Genomic DNA, 18,958 nt, shown 5'->3' with positions numbered 1-18,958 from the left:
AACAGGGTTGCTGGTTCAATTCCCATGTAGGCCGGCGAGCTGTGCCCTCCACAACTAGATTGAAGACAAAGAGCTGCCGCTGAGCTGCCAGAGGGGCAGCCAGATGGCTCAGCTGGTTAGAGCACAAGCTCTCAGCAACAAGGTTGCCAGTTCAATTCCCACATGGAATGGTGGGTGGCGCCCTCAACAACTAAAGATTGAAAACAGCTACTGGACTAGGAACTGAGATGCGCCCTACACAACTAGAATAAAGGACCACTACTTGGAGCTGATGGGCCCCTGGAGAAACACACTGTTCCCCAATATTCCCCAATAAAATTAAAAAAAAAAAAAAAAAAAAGATTTAAGTGTGTGCCATGTAGACCCTTAAAAAAAAAAAAAAAAAAAAGAAATTTTACCTGGTTTCTATGTTTTTCTGTAGCTCAGTAAAAGTGAACGGCATCTCATCTAGGTCAACTGCTGCAATAAAGATACAGATGCCCCATAGTTCCTTTTTCTTTTGAATATAACCTTCCTGGGTACAAAAAAAATGGAAAGAAAAAAGAAAAGGTTCAAGTATTTCATTAAATCATTCACACATTGAATACTGTGTTAAAATTGTTATAAAGGAAATTTTTTATTATTCAGCATAATAAATTTGTTTTTAAATTTTTATGATGGCATATACTTGAGAGCATTTATTTCTACACAAATAACAAACACTTAAAATTTTATATTGTAAGGCAAAAAAATTACTAGAGAGATCAGAAAGTTAAATTATAATTTACTGTGGAAAATTTAGGGGTCAGTCAGTTATTTGAAATATTTTCATTTTCAATAATCCAGTGTCATCAAAGCCAAGTTAAAAGATTTTAGAGTCCATAACATAAATTGTTTAAAAGACAAGCTCACTTTCTTCTTTGATTTCCTCTCTTTGCTTTAACTCACTCATTCTTTTATCAATCTACTGATTCAAGTTATTTTTTAACTTTATGGAATTTGTATCTCTCAGAGCCATAAACTGCTTTCTTTGTAAAATGAAAATAATACATAAGTCACTTTGTAAGAATTAAATGAGATTATATAAATAAAGCCCTTAGCATAATGCCTGGCATACAATGAGTGATGGCTTTCATTAGCATTAGGTTTTTCATCATTAGAATACATACTTCCCCCCCTAAAAATGTATAGCTCTGTCTAAATACGTTCAGTTTTGTTGATAATATTTAGATTATATTAAACTGAAAATAAAAGAAATATCAAATTATCTGATATTCAACAGGAACTATTTGTTTACTCTTAATTGGAGATTACAATAAAGCTGAAAATTATGTGATGCAATTTTACATTGTTTTGAAATCTCAATTATATAAAAGCTTTAGGAAAAGAATTGTTCTGGATTATTAAATTTATAGATAATGAATTTATGGATTATCAATAATTCTTTTCCTTAATTTTAGGTACTTGGGAAGTAACATTTTAAAACTCGTATTACAATTATACACTGACTAGAATAGTTAAAATTAAAAAGACTGACAACATCAAAGGCTGATGAGGATGTAGAGCAATGGAATACTCAAACATGGCTGGCGAAAATGTAAAATGGTACAACCATTCTGGGAAACAAATTTGGCAAGTTCTTATAAAGTTAAATATATACTTTCCATAGCAATTCCACTTCCAGATATTTATACCCGAGAAATGGAAACTTTGTATAAGAATGCTAATAGCAGCTCCATTCATAAAAACCAAAAACTGGAAACCCAATACCCAAACACAGGAGAATAAATTATGGTACGTCCGCACTATAAAATATTATTCAATAAAAAAAGACAACAAAGACAAATCACAAAATTATTACACTGAGAAAAAGAAGCGAGACACAAAAGGGTACATACTGTGTGACACCTTTCATATGAAATTCTAGGAAAGACAAAACTAATCTTTAATGCTACAAAGTGGTTGCCTGGAGGCAGGAGTAGGGAGAGGTATTGGGGAATGACTACAATGGAGAGTAAGAGAACTTTCTGGAGTAATCAAAAATTTTTATATCTTAATGGTGGTACTTACATGGTTAAATACATTTGTCAAAACTCATTGAACTATTCACTTAAAATTGGCTAATTTTGGTATATAGAAATTATAGTTCAATAAATTAGACTTTGAAATTATATTACATACTATTTCTGAAACTGAACATATATAAAGTATATATACGTTTGGTATAGACTATTAAGTATATATTTTAATAAAAGGAATGAATGTCAACTTTTGTACATGTGTTTATATTAATATGGTCAATTTTTCAGGAACTACAGAGATATAAAAGGTGGTTTGTTTCATTACAAGTTTTTGAATTTTTAGGCTTACTTCTTATGTTGTCTTTGGTTTGCTTGTTTGCTCTTAGTCCTGTTTAACCGAACTGCTCTCAATGTGTCGGCTTTCAGCAACTCTAGTCTATTTCTACTTTTTTTTTTTTTCAGAATTTTTTTTTTCTTTAAAGATTTTATTGGGGAAGGGGAACAGGACTTTATTGGGGAACAGTGTGTACTTCCAGGTCTTTTTTCCAAGTCAAGTTGTTGTCCTTTCAATCTTAATTGTGGAGGGTGCCGTTCAGCTTCAAGTTGTCCTTTCAGTCTTAGTTGTGGAGAACGCAGCTCAGCTCCAGGTCCAGTTGCCGTTGCTAGTTGCAGGGGGCGCAGCCCACCATCCCTTGCGGGAATCGAACCGGCAACCTTGTGGTTGAGAGGTTGAGAGGACGCATTCCAACCAACTGAGCCATCGGGGGCTCAGCAGCAGCTCAGCTCAAGGTGCCGTGTTCAATCTTAGTTGCAGGGGGCGCTGCCCACCATCTATTGTGGGACTCGAGGAGTTGAACAGGCAACCTCGTGGTTGAGAGCCCTCTGGCCCATGTGGGAATCGAACCGGCGGCCCTAGGAGTTAGGAGCATGGAGCTCTAACCACCTGAGCCACCGGGCCGGCCCCTATTTCTACTTTTTTAAAGGTTGGGAAATGAAGTAACTAAAGTTGTTAAAACTGAGTATGTTGTTTATTCATTTTTTAAAACAGCAAATTTTATTAGGCTATAGCCAATACAATCCAACACAAGTTCATTTAAAATGATAAAATGCCTAAATGAAATGTTGCATAAAGAAGCTCTGATTTTTAAGGACCTAAGGAACTTTCCTATGGGCAAAATGTGTGAGCTTTATACCAGATGATTTATGAAACTTGTTGCCACTGCTGCTGCTACTGTTGTTTTAGGTTCATTTCAATTAACTCTATATTTAGACAAAATGTTTTTTCTTCATACACATTTATCTAGGGAAGAAAAAATAAATGTTCCTTCTAAACTTCAGACTATTAAATATCAAATGTTTTAATCATCTATTGGACTTAGTTCTTTAGAGGGAACCAGATTATAGATGAGATCAATGTTACACAATTGGATGTTTACTTCACCAGCAAACATTTTTGCTTATCAATGCAAAAAAGAAATGACCAGTTTCCAACTAGGAGAGTCTTAGAAGTAAAATTTCTCAAAGCATTTAAGATGGTATATGTTACATATTACATAAACTGCGTAAGATTTTATATATAAAACATATGTAAATATTTAGAAAGGGCTTGAATTTTAGTTATAACCAGTAACATCCACTTGATCTGATCTCATACCTGGATGATACCAAGATTTGCTAGAGGGAAAAATTCACAAAACCATGCAGATTTAGAATCAACTACAAAATTCTACACTATAACCATTTTGTTCACACTTTTTAAAACAGCAGATTTTATAAGGACACACCGTGAACACAATTTAACACAGTCATTTGATACAGTAAATGCCTAAATGAAATACATCAGTGTAACCATCAAACTTACAATCATTTAAAAATCATATCTTTATATAGGTTTCTTTACATCTTCTAATTTATATTCTTTTATAGCTTCTGAAACTTGAGATCTCTAATAATTTTTCAAGAAATATTCATTATGCAGCTGCCAGGTTATGACTTTGGGGATACAGTGGTGAAACCAGAAACAAAAACAAATTCCCTGTCTTCCTTGGACTTATTCTATTACTTACATTAAGAACATGAATTTTGGTGTCAAACACTCAACAGTTCGAACATTTAATTAGATTTCAGGGTGACTTTCTTAAATCTAATTAAACCTACTTTCTACTACAATGGGGATATTAATAGGGCCTAGTCACAGAGTTACCATGAAAACTAACAGTGAAGATGCCCGTAAGTAATCAGCATGTTGCCCGGCACTGCACCCATTGAATCAGTTAACTATCAGCAGCTTTACCATTTCCAGTGACTCTAGTGTTCATCCCACTATACTATGTCTCAGCACCATCCACTATCTGACCTTCCCCATATCATAAATAGCCATCTTTGGGAATATTGGAGGGAGGGAGGGAGGGAGGGAGGAAAGGAGGGAGGGAGTGAGGGAGTGTGTGTGTGTGTGTTGCTGTTTTTAACAAAGAGGGGTTTTTTTTGACCCCCTAGCCCCTAGCAACCACTGATCTAAATTCTATTCCTTTTGTAGAATGTCACACAAATGGAGTTATATGGTCTGTAGCCTTTTCTGTCTGGCTTCTTTAGAACAATGCCTCTGAGGACTCATCCATATTGTTGCATTTATTAGCATTTATTCCTTTTACTTGCTGAGTAGCACTCTACTGTATGAATATGCCACAATTTGTTGATTCATTCCAAAAGTTGAATACACTGTTATGAATAAGGCTATTAACCCCAAATATCCAACTACAAGTAGATGTTTTCATTCCTCTTGGGCAGATTCCTAGTTGGGAAATGGCTAAGTTCTGTTAAATGTAAGTTTAAGTTTATAAGAAACTGACATTGTAGTTGCACCAATGTAGTTGCACCATTTTGCATTCCCACCAGCAACAAGTGAGTACCAGTTACTTCACATCTTCATCAGCACTTAGTTTTTGTTTGTTTCTTTTATAGCTAGTTTAATAGGTATGCAGTGATACATCTTCCCAAGGACTAATGACATTGAGTATTTGTTTCAAATCTCACTGAACATCCAAATCTCTTCTTTGGTGAAGGGTCTTTTCAAATCTTTTGCCAATTTTCTATTCAGTTTGTCTTATTAAGCTGTAAGCATTATTAATATATTCTGGACTCAAACCCTTTATCAGATATGTGTTGCACAAAAATTTTATGTGGCTTGACTTTCATTTTCTTAAATAGGGTATTTCAAAGAGCATAGGTTTTTAATTTTGATGAAGCTCAATTTATTAATTCTTTTATGGCTCATGCTTTCAGTGCTATTATCTATGAAATCTCTGCCTAACACAAGGTCATAAAGATTTTCTATGTCATCTTCTTTGAGTTTAGGTCTATGATTCATTTGAGTTAATTTTTATAAATGGTGCAAGGCAGGGATTGAAGTTCATTTTTTGCAAATAGATGTCCAATTGTTCCAGCATCATTTGCTGAAAGGAATATCCCTCTTCCATTGAATTACCTTTGCACCTCTTTGTGTAAAGACTGACTACATATGTGTGGATTCTATTTCTGGATTCGTTGTTCTGTTCCATTGACCTACCTTCCACCTACAATACAGCTTTCTATATTTTGTTCTTTTTATTTCAGTTTGATTCAATTTTCTTTCAATCTGAAAAGGTCATCTGATTCACCTCTCATTGTGCAAATTAAGAAATTAAAGACTAGAGAGTTGAGATTTGCTCAACACAGCCAGTCAATATCACAGACTTAAAACCTAAAACTGAGTGCTTCCTAACACTGGATATAGTATTGTTCCATTTCTTTAAGATATTTCCTTATTACATTTCTACAATGATGTCCCTAACATTTTCACTACTGAAATCCCTAATCTCATCAACCCACCGAGAGTTCTGTGCTCAATTATTTTACTATTCTGTACTCCTGATTTCTATTCTATTGAGGTTAAAGCATCATAATCCCTAAAGCCTCAACATTCTCCACATCAAGTAATTTCTAATTACCATATCTTCCAGTCCTCCTCAGAATGTCTCTGCATCTTCAACCTAAATTCTTCTTTTCTTCTGATGCTGACAAACAGACATTCTCCTCCACTCTCAAATTAAAACTATAATCCCTCCCACTTTGCCTCTCATCTCCTTCAAGACCTAGTTTAATTCTTCCCTCTGTCTTTTGTGATTTCTCTAACAGTTTTCTTTCAAAAGCTTCTTTCCCTTTGGTCACAGATCAGCTTGCATCACCTTAAAAAAATAACCTATCTCGTTAACCCTGGAGATTATCAAGTTACTGTCCTCACTACATATACAAGCCTCTCACTATTCACACACACACACACACACACACACACACACACACCACATACACTCTAAAGTACGCTCTCACAGTACACACATACTGCATTCACTGAACACATACTCTTATACAAGCACTATTCTACTGAGGCCACTCAGTCTTCAAAGATCTCTGTCTTCCTAAATTGAATGGCTGGTTTTGGTTTCATCCACAAAGACTTTCTATGTAGCATTTGAGACTCTTAGCATCTCACAAACTTCTTTCCTCGGCTTTTAAAATGCTCTAACACTCTCATTCTCTTTCCTTTCTCTCACAACTTTTTCAGTGTTTCTTAACGCCAAGGAATTTTTCCACTACACTCTCTTTTCCTCAGCAATCTCATCACTTCATAGCACCCTCATCACCTCCACAGGGATGATTCACATACCTCATCCCGCTTTCCAGCCAGTCCTGATAGGTCTCTCATTATCCAGACCTTATTTTCCAATGCCAATTTCAAACCTAACATCTGTAACTGGTGTATTTTTTTTTTTTTTAATTTAGATGAGAATTGTGAAAAGGGCTCAGAAACGCACCTTAAAAATTGTTAAAACAGGAAAAGTAAATCTTACCTAGCCAAAAGAATCACCAAAAAGAAATAGTAAAACATGAAGGAAAATAATGGGCAAAGAACAAGAAAAGATATTTTGCAAAAGAAAAAAGTTTTTTCCAACAAACATATTTTGAAAATACTGAACTTCAGAATAGTGTCAATTGAAGGACATTTTGTTAATATGCATCAATATCCTTAAGAGTTCAGTTTATATCTAAGAATTTATGCAATGAAAACAATTGGAGAATTGAGTCAAGATTTAGTGTAATAGCTGTTCAAAGAATTATTTATAATAACAAAAACAGTAGAAAAAGCCTAAATATCTTAGAATGATTAAATCATGATAGAGTTATATCATGTCCTTAAAACATTTAAAAATTATAAAAACATGGGAAAATACCAAAGATATGTTGAGAAAAAAATACCAGAATACAAAATTCTACGCATGTTTCTATTCCAATTTTGTGAAAAACTTTAAAAGGGGAGGCAAAAATATATCAAAATGTTAATTATCTCTAGGTGGTTAAGATTATAAACGATTTTCATTCTATTCATTAATCCTAGATACACTTTCTAAATTACCTACAATTATAAAACAGGGAGGAAAGTAAGTCAATAAAAAGTACTAAATTTACATAAAGCAGGAAAGAGAAAAATCAGGATACTCTTTAAAAACCTTTAAAATATTAAAAATTCAATTACATATATGGCAGTTTAAATGAAAATCTACAGTCAATATTTAGTTTAGTTCACTTGAACGACTCTACTGATATAGCTCCTAATTAGTGAAGACTTGCACTTGCTTTTTTACAATGCACCAACTTATAAAAGAGCTCCACCAAGTGGTGACATACATCATCCTGGAAACATCTGAAAATCTGGCATCAGAAAATCAGGTTGTCTTACTATTTATGCTATCATCATAAGTTAACTAGCATAAATTTAATTTGCAATTTTAAAAGTTAAACATACTGTTCTCTCTAATATTCACATTTTAAAATATTGGCCAACACCAAGATGAAAATAAGCCACCAGAAATACGTTCTCTAATCTCAGGGTCAACAGGATACAACCTTACCCTCTTGATTCATGAGACTGTAACGAGTGACTAGCAATAGGTTGCAAGTTAAATGTATTACAGGAATGTATCAGAGGAATATAGGGGATAAAAGCTGCTGACTCCTGGATTTCCCCCACACCAATATTATATATAGGAACAAAAGGGATAACATGCTAATATGCAAGAAAATCTCTTTCTCACTTCTGTAATATTAGCTGACAGAAGTTAGTGTTAAAGACATTCTTGGATATGCTCTGAGAATTAAAATGCAAGAGCAGCAGAGCCAAGAATGCAAAAGGTAACCTTACTGGTATTCATCAAATTTTTGATACAGCTGAATCAGCCATCCAGTTACACAACGGCTTTGTGAGGAGAGAATTAACACTACTCGCAGCAAAATTTGCAACTGGCAAGTTCAGATTTACCTGGCCCTTGGCCCAAGAGATGAGCACCTGGGACTCCTTCCCTTAACAAATTCTACAGAACTCAGTGGATAGGCCTATCTAAGCATTTAACTGAACTGTGATTTACTAGCTTGCTCATTTATCCATATCTCAACTAGTCTGTAAGCATCTTCAAGGCAGAAGAATTATGTGATTCACTGCTGTACCACCACCACAACAGCCTGGTACTAACTTGATGTTAATACCAGCACTGACTTGATGTTAAATGAGTATTTTTTTAAAAAAATTAAAAAGCAGTGGGAGTCTTTATCTTTCTTTCCCTTTGTATACCAGAGAAACAAGCAACAGTTGAATCACTAGTACAAAGCATAAGGTAAAACTATTTGTTCTACTATAGTTTCTGCAGTTCCTATTCACACGTAAATAACAAACTAGTATCAGCAAGAGTAACTCACAAAAGGAAATGATACTACAAACCTCATTTTCTAAACAAGTGATATAAAATTGACCCAGAACTTAGTTTGCGGTGAAGCTCTCCACTTACACTTTATTGAGTGAAAGACCCAAAGATAATCCACCCAAGGAGATACAGCCATTTGGAGAGAAAACTGCCACCATACTCATACAACCACTAATTGGCTTCTCTGTGAAAGATCTACGAAACTGATGTCTACCACTCTTAGAAACAAGATTGAAAAACACTGAGGAGAGAGGTCAATTTTTACAACTCATTTTCAATTATATGGATAAAGGATATCTTCCAAAGTTGGCATGTCAACTCCTTCTATTATCACATATACTGCTTGAAAAAAAAGAAACACCAGTAATGAATAAATGAGTTAACATTAGAACGAATGGGTCTCAAGTTGGAAAGGAACTGAAAGAGATCACTAATCATCAAGTCCTGTGGTTTGGGAGTTTCTAGGGTTCCAAGTCATAAAATGATAATCTTTGAAAATTTTTCCAATGTTTAGAAAAACTTTATAGAACCCATATGTTTACTTTCAGTAAAGCCTCAGGAACTGAAATAGCAAATACTTTACTTTTGCTAGAATTCAATGAAGCATGGTAACAATTTACCTTTATGGTGATAGAAAGCACTGGCTGGTAGCTCTGTATGCCTTGAATGAAACTAGGAAAAATAATTACTTAATAAACAAAGTTTGGAAGAGTTCCTAAAACAGATAGAAGGTGGAAGAAAACTAATAATGGGTATTTGGTAGTTTTTTGACTGCAATATAATTCTGATCCAACTTACCTTAAAAAAATATTTTGTAGAATGAGAAAATTAAGGCACATATAAAAGAAGTAAATTAAAACAGGAACAAAATAGGAATGTTTGATAAAATAATTCACTTCAAAACTTTACTAAATATCTAGGTCTCATATAAACTTGATTTTTTGTCTATACTTAAATACGTACCAGACAGAACTCTACCAATCTGAACATCAACAATTAGGACTATCAGGCCTCTAAAATTATAATGTATATAGTGATGCAATAAACTCCAAGTAGGATGAACTCTAATAGACCCATACCAAGACACATTATGATCAAACTGTCAAAAGACAATGACAAAGGGAGAATTTTTAAAGCACCAAGAAAGAGCAAGTCATCGCATACAAGGAATCTTCAATAAGATTACCAGTAGATTTCTCATTAGAAACTCAGAAAGCAGAGTGCTAATATATTCAAAGTGCTAAAAGAAAACAAAAGAAAACCTCAAGACCCACTCATGTTGTCACAAACGGCACTATTTCATCTTTTCTTATGGCAGAATAGTATTCCATTGTGTATATATAGCACATCTTCTTTATCCAATCATCTATCGAAGGACACTTTGGTGGTTTCCATGTCTTGGCTACCAAAAATAAAGCTACAATGAACATCAGAGCACATATATTTTATGGATAAATGTTTTCAGATTTGTGAGACAGAAAAAGTAGAGAACCATGTGATTTCACTGATATGTGGTACATAAAACTGAAAAAAAAAAGGAACAAGACAAATGAAGAAACAAAAACGCATAGACACAAACAATAGTTTAGTGGTTACCGGAGGATAAGGGGGAGGGGAGTGGTAGAGGAGGGTAAAAGAGATCAAATATATGGTGATGGAAGGAGAACTGACCCTGGGTGGTGAACACACAACATGATATATAGATGATGTATTACAGACCTGTACACCTGAAACCTATGTAACTTTACTAACAATTGTCACCTGAAAAAACTTTAAAAGAAAAAAAGAAAGAAAAAATCTCTCATCCAAGAGTGCTATATCTAGCAAAACTGTCCTTCAAAAGTGAGGGAGAAATTAAGACATTCCCAGATAAACACCAGTTAATGAAGTTCTTACAACTAGACATGTCCTGTGAGCAAGAGGAGGACAAAATTCAGTAACTGAAAGTCATATGAAGAAAAAAAAAAAAAGAAATAAAGATGTCGGTAAAAATGAATACATGGGCAATTATGAAAGTTATTATTGTACTAATAGTGTGCAACTCCACATCTTGTTTTCTCAAAATTTAAGAGACTAATGCATTAACAATTATTACTTTATGATTTTGAACACACAATGTATAAAGATGTAATTTTTGTGACACTGACAACTAAAAGGGGTGGGGACAGAGCAAGGAGCATAGTTTTTTGTTATTGAAGTTAAGCTGGAATAAACTGAAATTACACTATTATAACTTTAGGATGTTAAATGCAATCCCCACAGCAACTACAAAGAAAAGAGCTAAAGAATATACACCAGAGGAAATAAGAAATTTGAATATTTCACTACAAAAAGCCAACTAAACACAAAGGAATTATTGAAAAAGAGAAAAATCAATGAAACCAAAAGCTGGTCCTTCGAAAAGAACAATAAAACCAATAAGCCTATAGTCAGATTAATTTTAAAAAGACAGGCTTGGGGATCAAAGATGGCAGAGTAAACACTGTGCCTGCTTCCTTCCGTGAACACATTAAAATTACAACAAAATTATAGAACAGTCAACCTGGAGAACCATCTGAAGTCTAGCTGAACAGAAGTTTTACAACTAAGGATATAAAGAAGCAACCACATTGAGACTAGTAGGAGGGGCAAAGACGTGAAACGGGCTGGCCTCACACTTCTGAGTGCCAGCTAAGAATCAGGAGGGATATCTCAGCTGCGGAGGTTTTCCTCTGAGAAGCGAGGACCCCAGCCCAGGGTACGGTGCAAAGAAGAGAAGCCTTCACATTTGGCTGTGAAAAACAACGTGAATTCAAATAATCCAGGTGGAACAGAAGGCTGCAGGAAACTCAGATGTCCTCTTAAAGGGCCCACGCACAGACTCAGGCACTCACCCTAGGCACCACCAGAGTGACAGTGACTCAAGAGGCATTGGAGGCTTTGGGTCAACGGCTGGAGGACACTCGTCATTTTCCCTGTGTGGGGTCCTACTCCTGTGCAGCCAACAGGCAGGCACCCTCTATCCTATTGTGAGCCCTCTCCCATATGGCCAAATCTGAATCTGATGGGTCTGCTGAGCTCCACTGGGACCCCACTCTACCAATCTCCCCGTGTCAAAGCCACTTTCTCGAGAGCAGTCGACCCTGCCCACACTGCTGTCTTTCTGGGAAAACTAATGGAGTCAATGGGCTGTAGGCAAGCAGCAACTGGCCTCAGTGTACTCTGAGACTTTTGCAGAGTAGCTCCAGGCTCACCACTGGCACCAAACCAGAATCTATATTAACCTGGTTAACACAACTCTTCCCACTCTAATGACTCCCTGAGACCCTGCCTCATGCAACCAGAGTACTGCACAAGGCTTTATCAGTGGCTGAACCTTAAGGGAACCAGCATGTAGCAGCAGGCCACAAGGTGTCCTGGCTTTTTGTGAAACTAGCCCAGGCCCAGTACTGGTGGCAGCCGACCTCTGTTCACACCCTGGCCTCTCCCACCCACCTCCAGGGTTAGCACAGGAAGTAAACAACTGCAGATCACTTTGTAGCTCCTATCAGGTACTCCCCAGCTGGTCACAGGCAGCGGGTGAACTGGCCCCTCTCAAGAGGCCCCAGAATCAACATACTTGGAAGTTGGCTTCAAACCATAGCAGAGCACTGCACAATTAGCCATACAAGCAATAAACACAAAGGGCAGTCTCAACAGGCACCAGAGCCTGTTGGGGTAAATCCCACTCAGTGGAGTAACCTCCCCCCCGCCCCCCATAGCAGCCTATAAGCTGTAGACGTGGCCAAACTCCACAGCCAATCAACCTGAGGGTCGATCCCACCCACCTAAGTACCAATAGCAAACAAGGCTGGACTATAACAGGAGGGCACACACAACACACACAAGTGACTTTCCTGGAGCTCTCAAAGCAGGTGACCAGGGAGACTGTGCCAGGGCCCCACAGGACACCTACTATATAAGGCCACCCAGCCAAGACTGGGATACATAGCAGACCTACCTAATACATAGAGACAAACACAGAGAGGCAGCCAAAATGAGGAAACAAAGAAATATGTCCCAAATGAAAGAACAGGAGAAATTGCCAAAAAAGAACTAAACAAAATGGAGGCAAGCAACCTACCAGATAGAGTTCAAAACATTGGTTATAAGGATGCTCAAGGAACTTAGTGAGAACTTTAACAAAGACATAGCAAACATTAAAAAGGACACAGAAAGCATAAAAAAGAATCAGTCAGAAGTAAAGAATACAATAACTGAAATGAAGAATGCACTAGAAGGAATCACCAGCAGACTAGGTGAAGTAGAAGATCAAATCAGCAATTTGGAAAACAAGGTAGCAGAAAATACCCAATCGGAACAGCAAAAAGAAAAAAGAATCCAAAAAAATGAGGATAGTTTAAGAGACCTCTGGGACAACATCAAGCACAGCAACATTCACATCATAGGTGTACCAGAAGGAGAAGAGAGAAAACAATGGATTGAGAACTTATTTGAAATAATAATGACTGAAAATATTCCTAACCTGATGAAGGAAATAGACATAAAAGTCCAGGAAGCACAACGAGGCCCAAAAAAGATGAACCCAAACAGGCCCACACCAAGACATATTATAATTAAAATGGCAAAAGTTAAAGACAAACAGAGAATTCAAAAAGCAGCAAGAGAAAGGCAGTTAGTAATTTATAAGGGAGCTACCATAAGACTATCACCTGAATTCTCATAAGAAACTTTGCAGGCCAGAGAGGATTGGCACAAAATATTCAACGTGATGAAAAGCAAAGACCTATAACCAAGAGTACTCTACGCAGCAATGCTATCATTTAAAATCGAAGGACAGATAAAGAGCTTCCCAGACAAGAAAAACCTAAAGGAGTTCATCACCACAAAACCAGTATTACAAGAAATCTTACAGGGACTTCTTAAAGATGGGGGTGAAAAGATCAAAATTATGAATAATAAAATGGCGATAGCTATATATCTATCAATAATTACTTTCAATGTAAATGAATTAAATGCTCCAATCAAAAAATGAATGGATAAGAAAACAAAACCCTTATATATGCTGCCTACAAGAGACTTATTTCAGAATGAAAGATACACACAGACAGAAAGTAAAGGGATGAAAAAAATATTTCATGAAAACGGAAACAAACAAACAAACAAAAAACAAACAAAAAAAACTGGGGCAGTAATACTTTTACCAGACAGAATAGACTTTAAAACAAAGGCTATAACAAGAGAAAGAAGAACCCAGTAATCCCACTTCTGGGTAATTATCCAAAGAAACCCAAAATACTACTTCAAGGGGACATGTGCATCCATATGTTCATTGCAGCACTGTTTACAGTGGCCAAGGTATGGAGGCAGCCTGAGTGTTCATCGATGGAAGAATGGATAAAGAAGATGTGGTATATACATACAATGGAATATTGCTCGGGCATGGAAAGGAATGGGTTCTGCCATCTGCGGTGGCATGGATGGACTGGGAGTATATTGTGCTGAGTGGAGTGTCAGAAAGACAGATGCAATGTGATTTTGCTTATATGTGAAATCTAAAGAACAAAATAAACAAAACAGAAACAAACTCAGATACAGAAAACATTTTGATGGTTGCCAGATGGGAAGGGGTTTGGAGATGTGGGTGCGAAAAAGGGGAAGGGATGAAGTACAAATTGCTGTTACAAAGTAGTCATGGGGATACAGGGTATGGCATAATGAATACAGTCAATATTTTAATAACTATGTATGGATCAGATGGGTACTAGATCCGTTGGGGTGATAAAGGGCGTGCGTTAGGGGGTAGGGTGAAAAAGGTAAAGGGATTAAGAAGTATAAATTTGTAGCTAAAAAACAGTCACGGGGACATAAAGTAAAGCACAGATAATATAGTCAATGACATGGTAATGACTGTGTATAGTGCCACATGGGTACTAAACTAGTAAGGAGGATCACTTTTTAAATTTTATAAATGTCTAACCACTATGCTGTACACCTGAAATTAATATAAAATAATACTGAATGTCAACTGTAATTGAAAAATGTAAAGAGGGGGAAAGTGAAAGGGAATGACGGGTCCAAATTTCCAGGTACAAAACAAGTAAGTCATGAGGATGCAACACACAGCATAGGGAATATATTCATAATATTATGAGAGTGTGGTACAGTGTCAGATAGTTGCTGGACTTATGGTGATGACTTTTTTTGGTATATAAATGTTGGAGAACTATGGTGTACCCCTGAAATTAATACAACATTGTATGTTACCTATAATAGAAATCTTTTTTAAAAAAGAGAAGCACAAATTACTCGTATCAGAAATGAAAGAGAGGACATCAATACAGATCCCATCTAAGTTAAAAGGATAATAAAGAAATACTGTGAACAATTCTGTGCCCACACTCCTGAAAATCTAGATGAAATGGACCAATTCTTTTAAAGACACAATCTGCCAAAACTCACACAAGAAATAGACAATCTGAATAGACCTATAATCTAGTAGGTAAATTGGACCAATAAGTAATAACCATTCAAAACAGAAAGCTCAGGCACAGGCAGATTCACTGGTGAATTTTAACAAACCTTTAAGGAAGAAATTATACCAATTCTCAATACTCTTTTCCAGAAGACAGAAGCAAAGTAAATACTTCCTAACTCATCTATAAGACAAGTATTACCATAATACAAATCCAGACAAGGACATTACAAGGAGAAGAAAGCATACAGACTACTATCTATCATGAACATAGATACAAAAATCCTCAGCAAAATATTACTAAATTGAATCCAACAATGTATAAAAAGCATTATATACTAGGACCAAATGGGGTTTATTCTAAGGTATGCAACATTGAAAAACCAATCAATGTAATCCATTACATCAACAGGTTGAAGAAAAATAACATGATCATATCAATAAATTCTGGGAAAGCACTTGACAAAATTCAACACCATTCATGATAAAAATTCTCAGCAAACTATGAAGAGGGGGAAGTTCTTCAATTTAATGAAGAACACCTACAAACAACCCACAGCTAACATCATACTTCGTGGTAAGAAACTACAAGCTTTCCCATTAAAATCAGGATGGAAAGGATGTTGCCTCTCCTCACTTTCTTTCAATATATTACAGAAGTCCTAAAAAATGCAACAAGACAAGGAAAGGAAATAAAAGGTGTACAGATTGGGAAGGAAGAAATAAACTGTTTGCAAATGATATGATTGTTCATTTAGAAAATCTGAAAGAATCAACAAAAAAAACCCCTCCTGGAACTGATAAGTAATTAAAGTAAAGTTGCAGGATACAAGCCTAGTATACCTATGGCAATTGCTTACCAAATATCAATAGTGAACAAGTGGAATTTGAAATAAAAAATATACTACTCATATTAGTACCCAAAAAATTAAATACACATAATTGTAAGACTCAATAATGTCGAGATATCAGTTCTTCCCAACTTGATCTATAGATTTAACTCAATCTCAATCAAAATCCCAGGAAGTTATTTTGTGAATATCTACACTGACTCTATAAAGTTTTTATAGTGAGGCAAAAGATCCCAAATAGCGAACATAATATTGAAGGAGAAAAACAAAGTTGAAGGACAGACACTACCCAACTTCATAAATTACTATAAAGCCACAGTATTCAATTAAGTGTGGTACTGGTGAAAGAAATAGACAAATAGATCAATGGAACAGATAGAGTCCAGAAATAGACCCACATAAATATAGTGAACTCATCTGTGACAAGAAAGCAAAGGTAATACAACGGAGAAAATATATATATATTCAACAAATAGTACGAGAACAAATGGAAATACACATGCAAAGGAAATGAATCTAGACACAAACCTAATACCCTTTAAAAAATTAACTCAAAATGAATCATAGAACTAAATGTAAAAGGAAAAAGTATAAATTTCCTAAAAGATAACATAGAAGAGAATCTAGTTGACCTTGAATTTGGCAACGACTTTTTTTTCATTGAAACATAACTGACATCTAATATTATGTTAGTTACAGGTGTGCCATATGATTCAATATTTGTATATATTGCAAAATGATCCCTACAATAAGTATAGTTAATATCCATCACCGATAATGGCAACAAACGTTTTTTCTTGTATGAGAACTTTTAAGATCTACTCTTAGCAACTTTGAAATACACAATACAGTATTATTAACTATAGTCACAACGTTGTACATTATTTATTTATTTATTTATTTAATAAGTCACTGCATGACTTCTTTATATTATAAATGTAAGTTTGCACCTTCTGACCATCTTTGCCCATTTTGCCTACCATCCACCCCATGTCGGGCAACCGCTAATCGTTCTGTATCCATGAGTTTGGTTTGGGCTTTTTTGGTTTTGTTTTGTTTTTTGGTTTTGATTCCACATATCAGTGAGATCACAGCATTTGGAGAAAGAGAACTAAAAATGGTAAATTAAAAAAAAAGTTAATACATAATTTTTTTAAAAACCTCTATAAATATATTTATGCTCTGCTTCTCTTACATTTAGGGTTTCTAAAACAGACATAATATGTATAAAATAGCACAGAAAAAGAAGATGGAATGGAATTATATAGTAGTAAAGTTTCTATATCTTACTGGAATTAAGTCAATAAACCTAATATATTGAGACGTATAGTATAAGACCTCACCATATAGAAAATAACTCAAAAAGTAAGAAAAATATTTAACGGAAGACCTTTGCTTTAACTTTTGATGGAGTAAATAGGGCTAGATTCACTGTTCGGCCTGAAACAACTAAACAAAATGCAGAAAACAATGGGAAAAAAATGTATGAAGTAACAACTCAAGACAATAGACATTAGGCAACGCGGGAGAATGATCCCTCAACGTCAGGGAACATATACCAGTAGGGTGAACCCTATGTTTAATCTAACCTCCTGGAAAACAATTCCAGGTAGCAGTACAAGGAAGAGAAAAACAGGGAGAGTCTAATGGTCTCTCTGAATTGGCTAGACAGAACTGGGAGTCCAAGGAAATCAAAGGAGCTAGAGTTTGCAGTGCAGAGTACCAAAGTGAAGAGAGCTATGTAAAGAATGAACTCCAGAAATCTGCAAAGGATTCCCCTCATGTGAGGAATAGTTACTTCTGACTCATACTGGCTCACATAGGCACTATTCCTAATGGCCAGGGACAAAGCCTTGTGATACCATACCACAGGGGGTACACATTAAAGGAAAGGGGCTTGCCTCAAAAGTGAAGATGTAATGCTAGACAAGTGGTTGTCAACAACCAGGGATGACCTTCTATCCCAGTGGATATACAATGATGTCTGGAGACAATTCTGGTTGTCACAACTGGATGGAGTGTACTACTGGCATCAATAAGTTGAGGCCACAGGTGATGCCTCTAAACATTCTACAATGCACAAGATAGCCTCCACAGTGCAGAACTATTCAGCCCCAAATGTCAGCAGTGGCAAAGTTGAGAATCCCTCCCCTAGACTAAACCCATCTCTAGTGCCATCCAATAAACCTTAAAAGAAAAACCTGAAAGGATCAATCTGTGTCCAAGAAATGTAATTAAATTCAAGAACAAAGCTCAAGAATAGTTAGAGGCATATAAAAATATCCAATACACAGCAAGGTAAAATTTACAGTACCTGGCAGTCAGAAAAAAAAAAAAAAAAAAAAAAAGTAAAATTACCATACATACAAAGAAGCAGGAAAATAACCATATTAAGGACAATAATCAATCAATCAAAATTTTAAAACTCAAATATAGAACTAATCAATAAGGACATTGAAACAGTTATTATAACTGTATCCCATATGTTCAAGAAGTTAGCACAGTAGTCAGCTAAGCATGCCTAAATCCAGCATGCCCATTTCTGTAAATTAAGTTTTACTGTAATACATGCACACTTATTTATTTGCATTTTTTCTATGACTGTTTTCATGCTACCATGGCAGAGTTGCATAGGCTAAAACACTTATTATCCGACCCTTTACAGAAAAAGTTTGTAAACCCGAGCTAGAACAAAGATTGAACATGTTAACTAGAAATATGGAATATAGTTTTTAAAGCACCTAATTTCTAGAGATGGAAACTAAAATATCTGAGATGAAGAGTATACTGAATGGGATTAAGGACAAATTAGATTGTTGCAGAAGAAAAGATAGGTGAACTTAAAGACAAAGCACAAGGAAT

The 18,958-nt window shown here is 35.6% G+C and overlaps 1 protein-coding gene across 3 annotated transcripts in view; it reads right to left on the bottom strand.

Moving 5' to 3' along the window:
- Window positions 1-18,958, bottom strand: part of RB1 (RB transcriptional corepressor 1) — a 157,110-nt gene that overhangs the window by 126,309 nt on the left and 11,843 nt on the right. For all 3 annotated transcript variants that reach the window (XM_074329955.2, XM_019748050.3, XM_019748051.3), the window contains exon 3: window positions 399-514. In XM_074329955.2, the coding sequence (XP_074186056.2) occupies window positions 399-514 (116 nt within the window). The remainder of the gene's footprint in view (window positions 1-398; window positions 515-18,958) is intronic.

Source organism: Rhinolophus sinicus, chromosome 16, assembly GCF_057876585.1.
Source record: "Rhinolophus sinicus isolate RSI-liver-muscle chromosome 16, RSI-T2T, whole genome shotgun sequence".
NCBI classification, from domain to species: Eukaryota; Metazoa; Chordata; class Mammalia; order Chiroptera; family Rhinolophidae; genus Rhinolophus; species Rhinolophus sinicus.
This window is presented reverse-complemented; position numbering and strand designations above follow the sequence as displayed.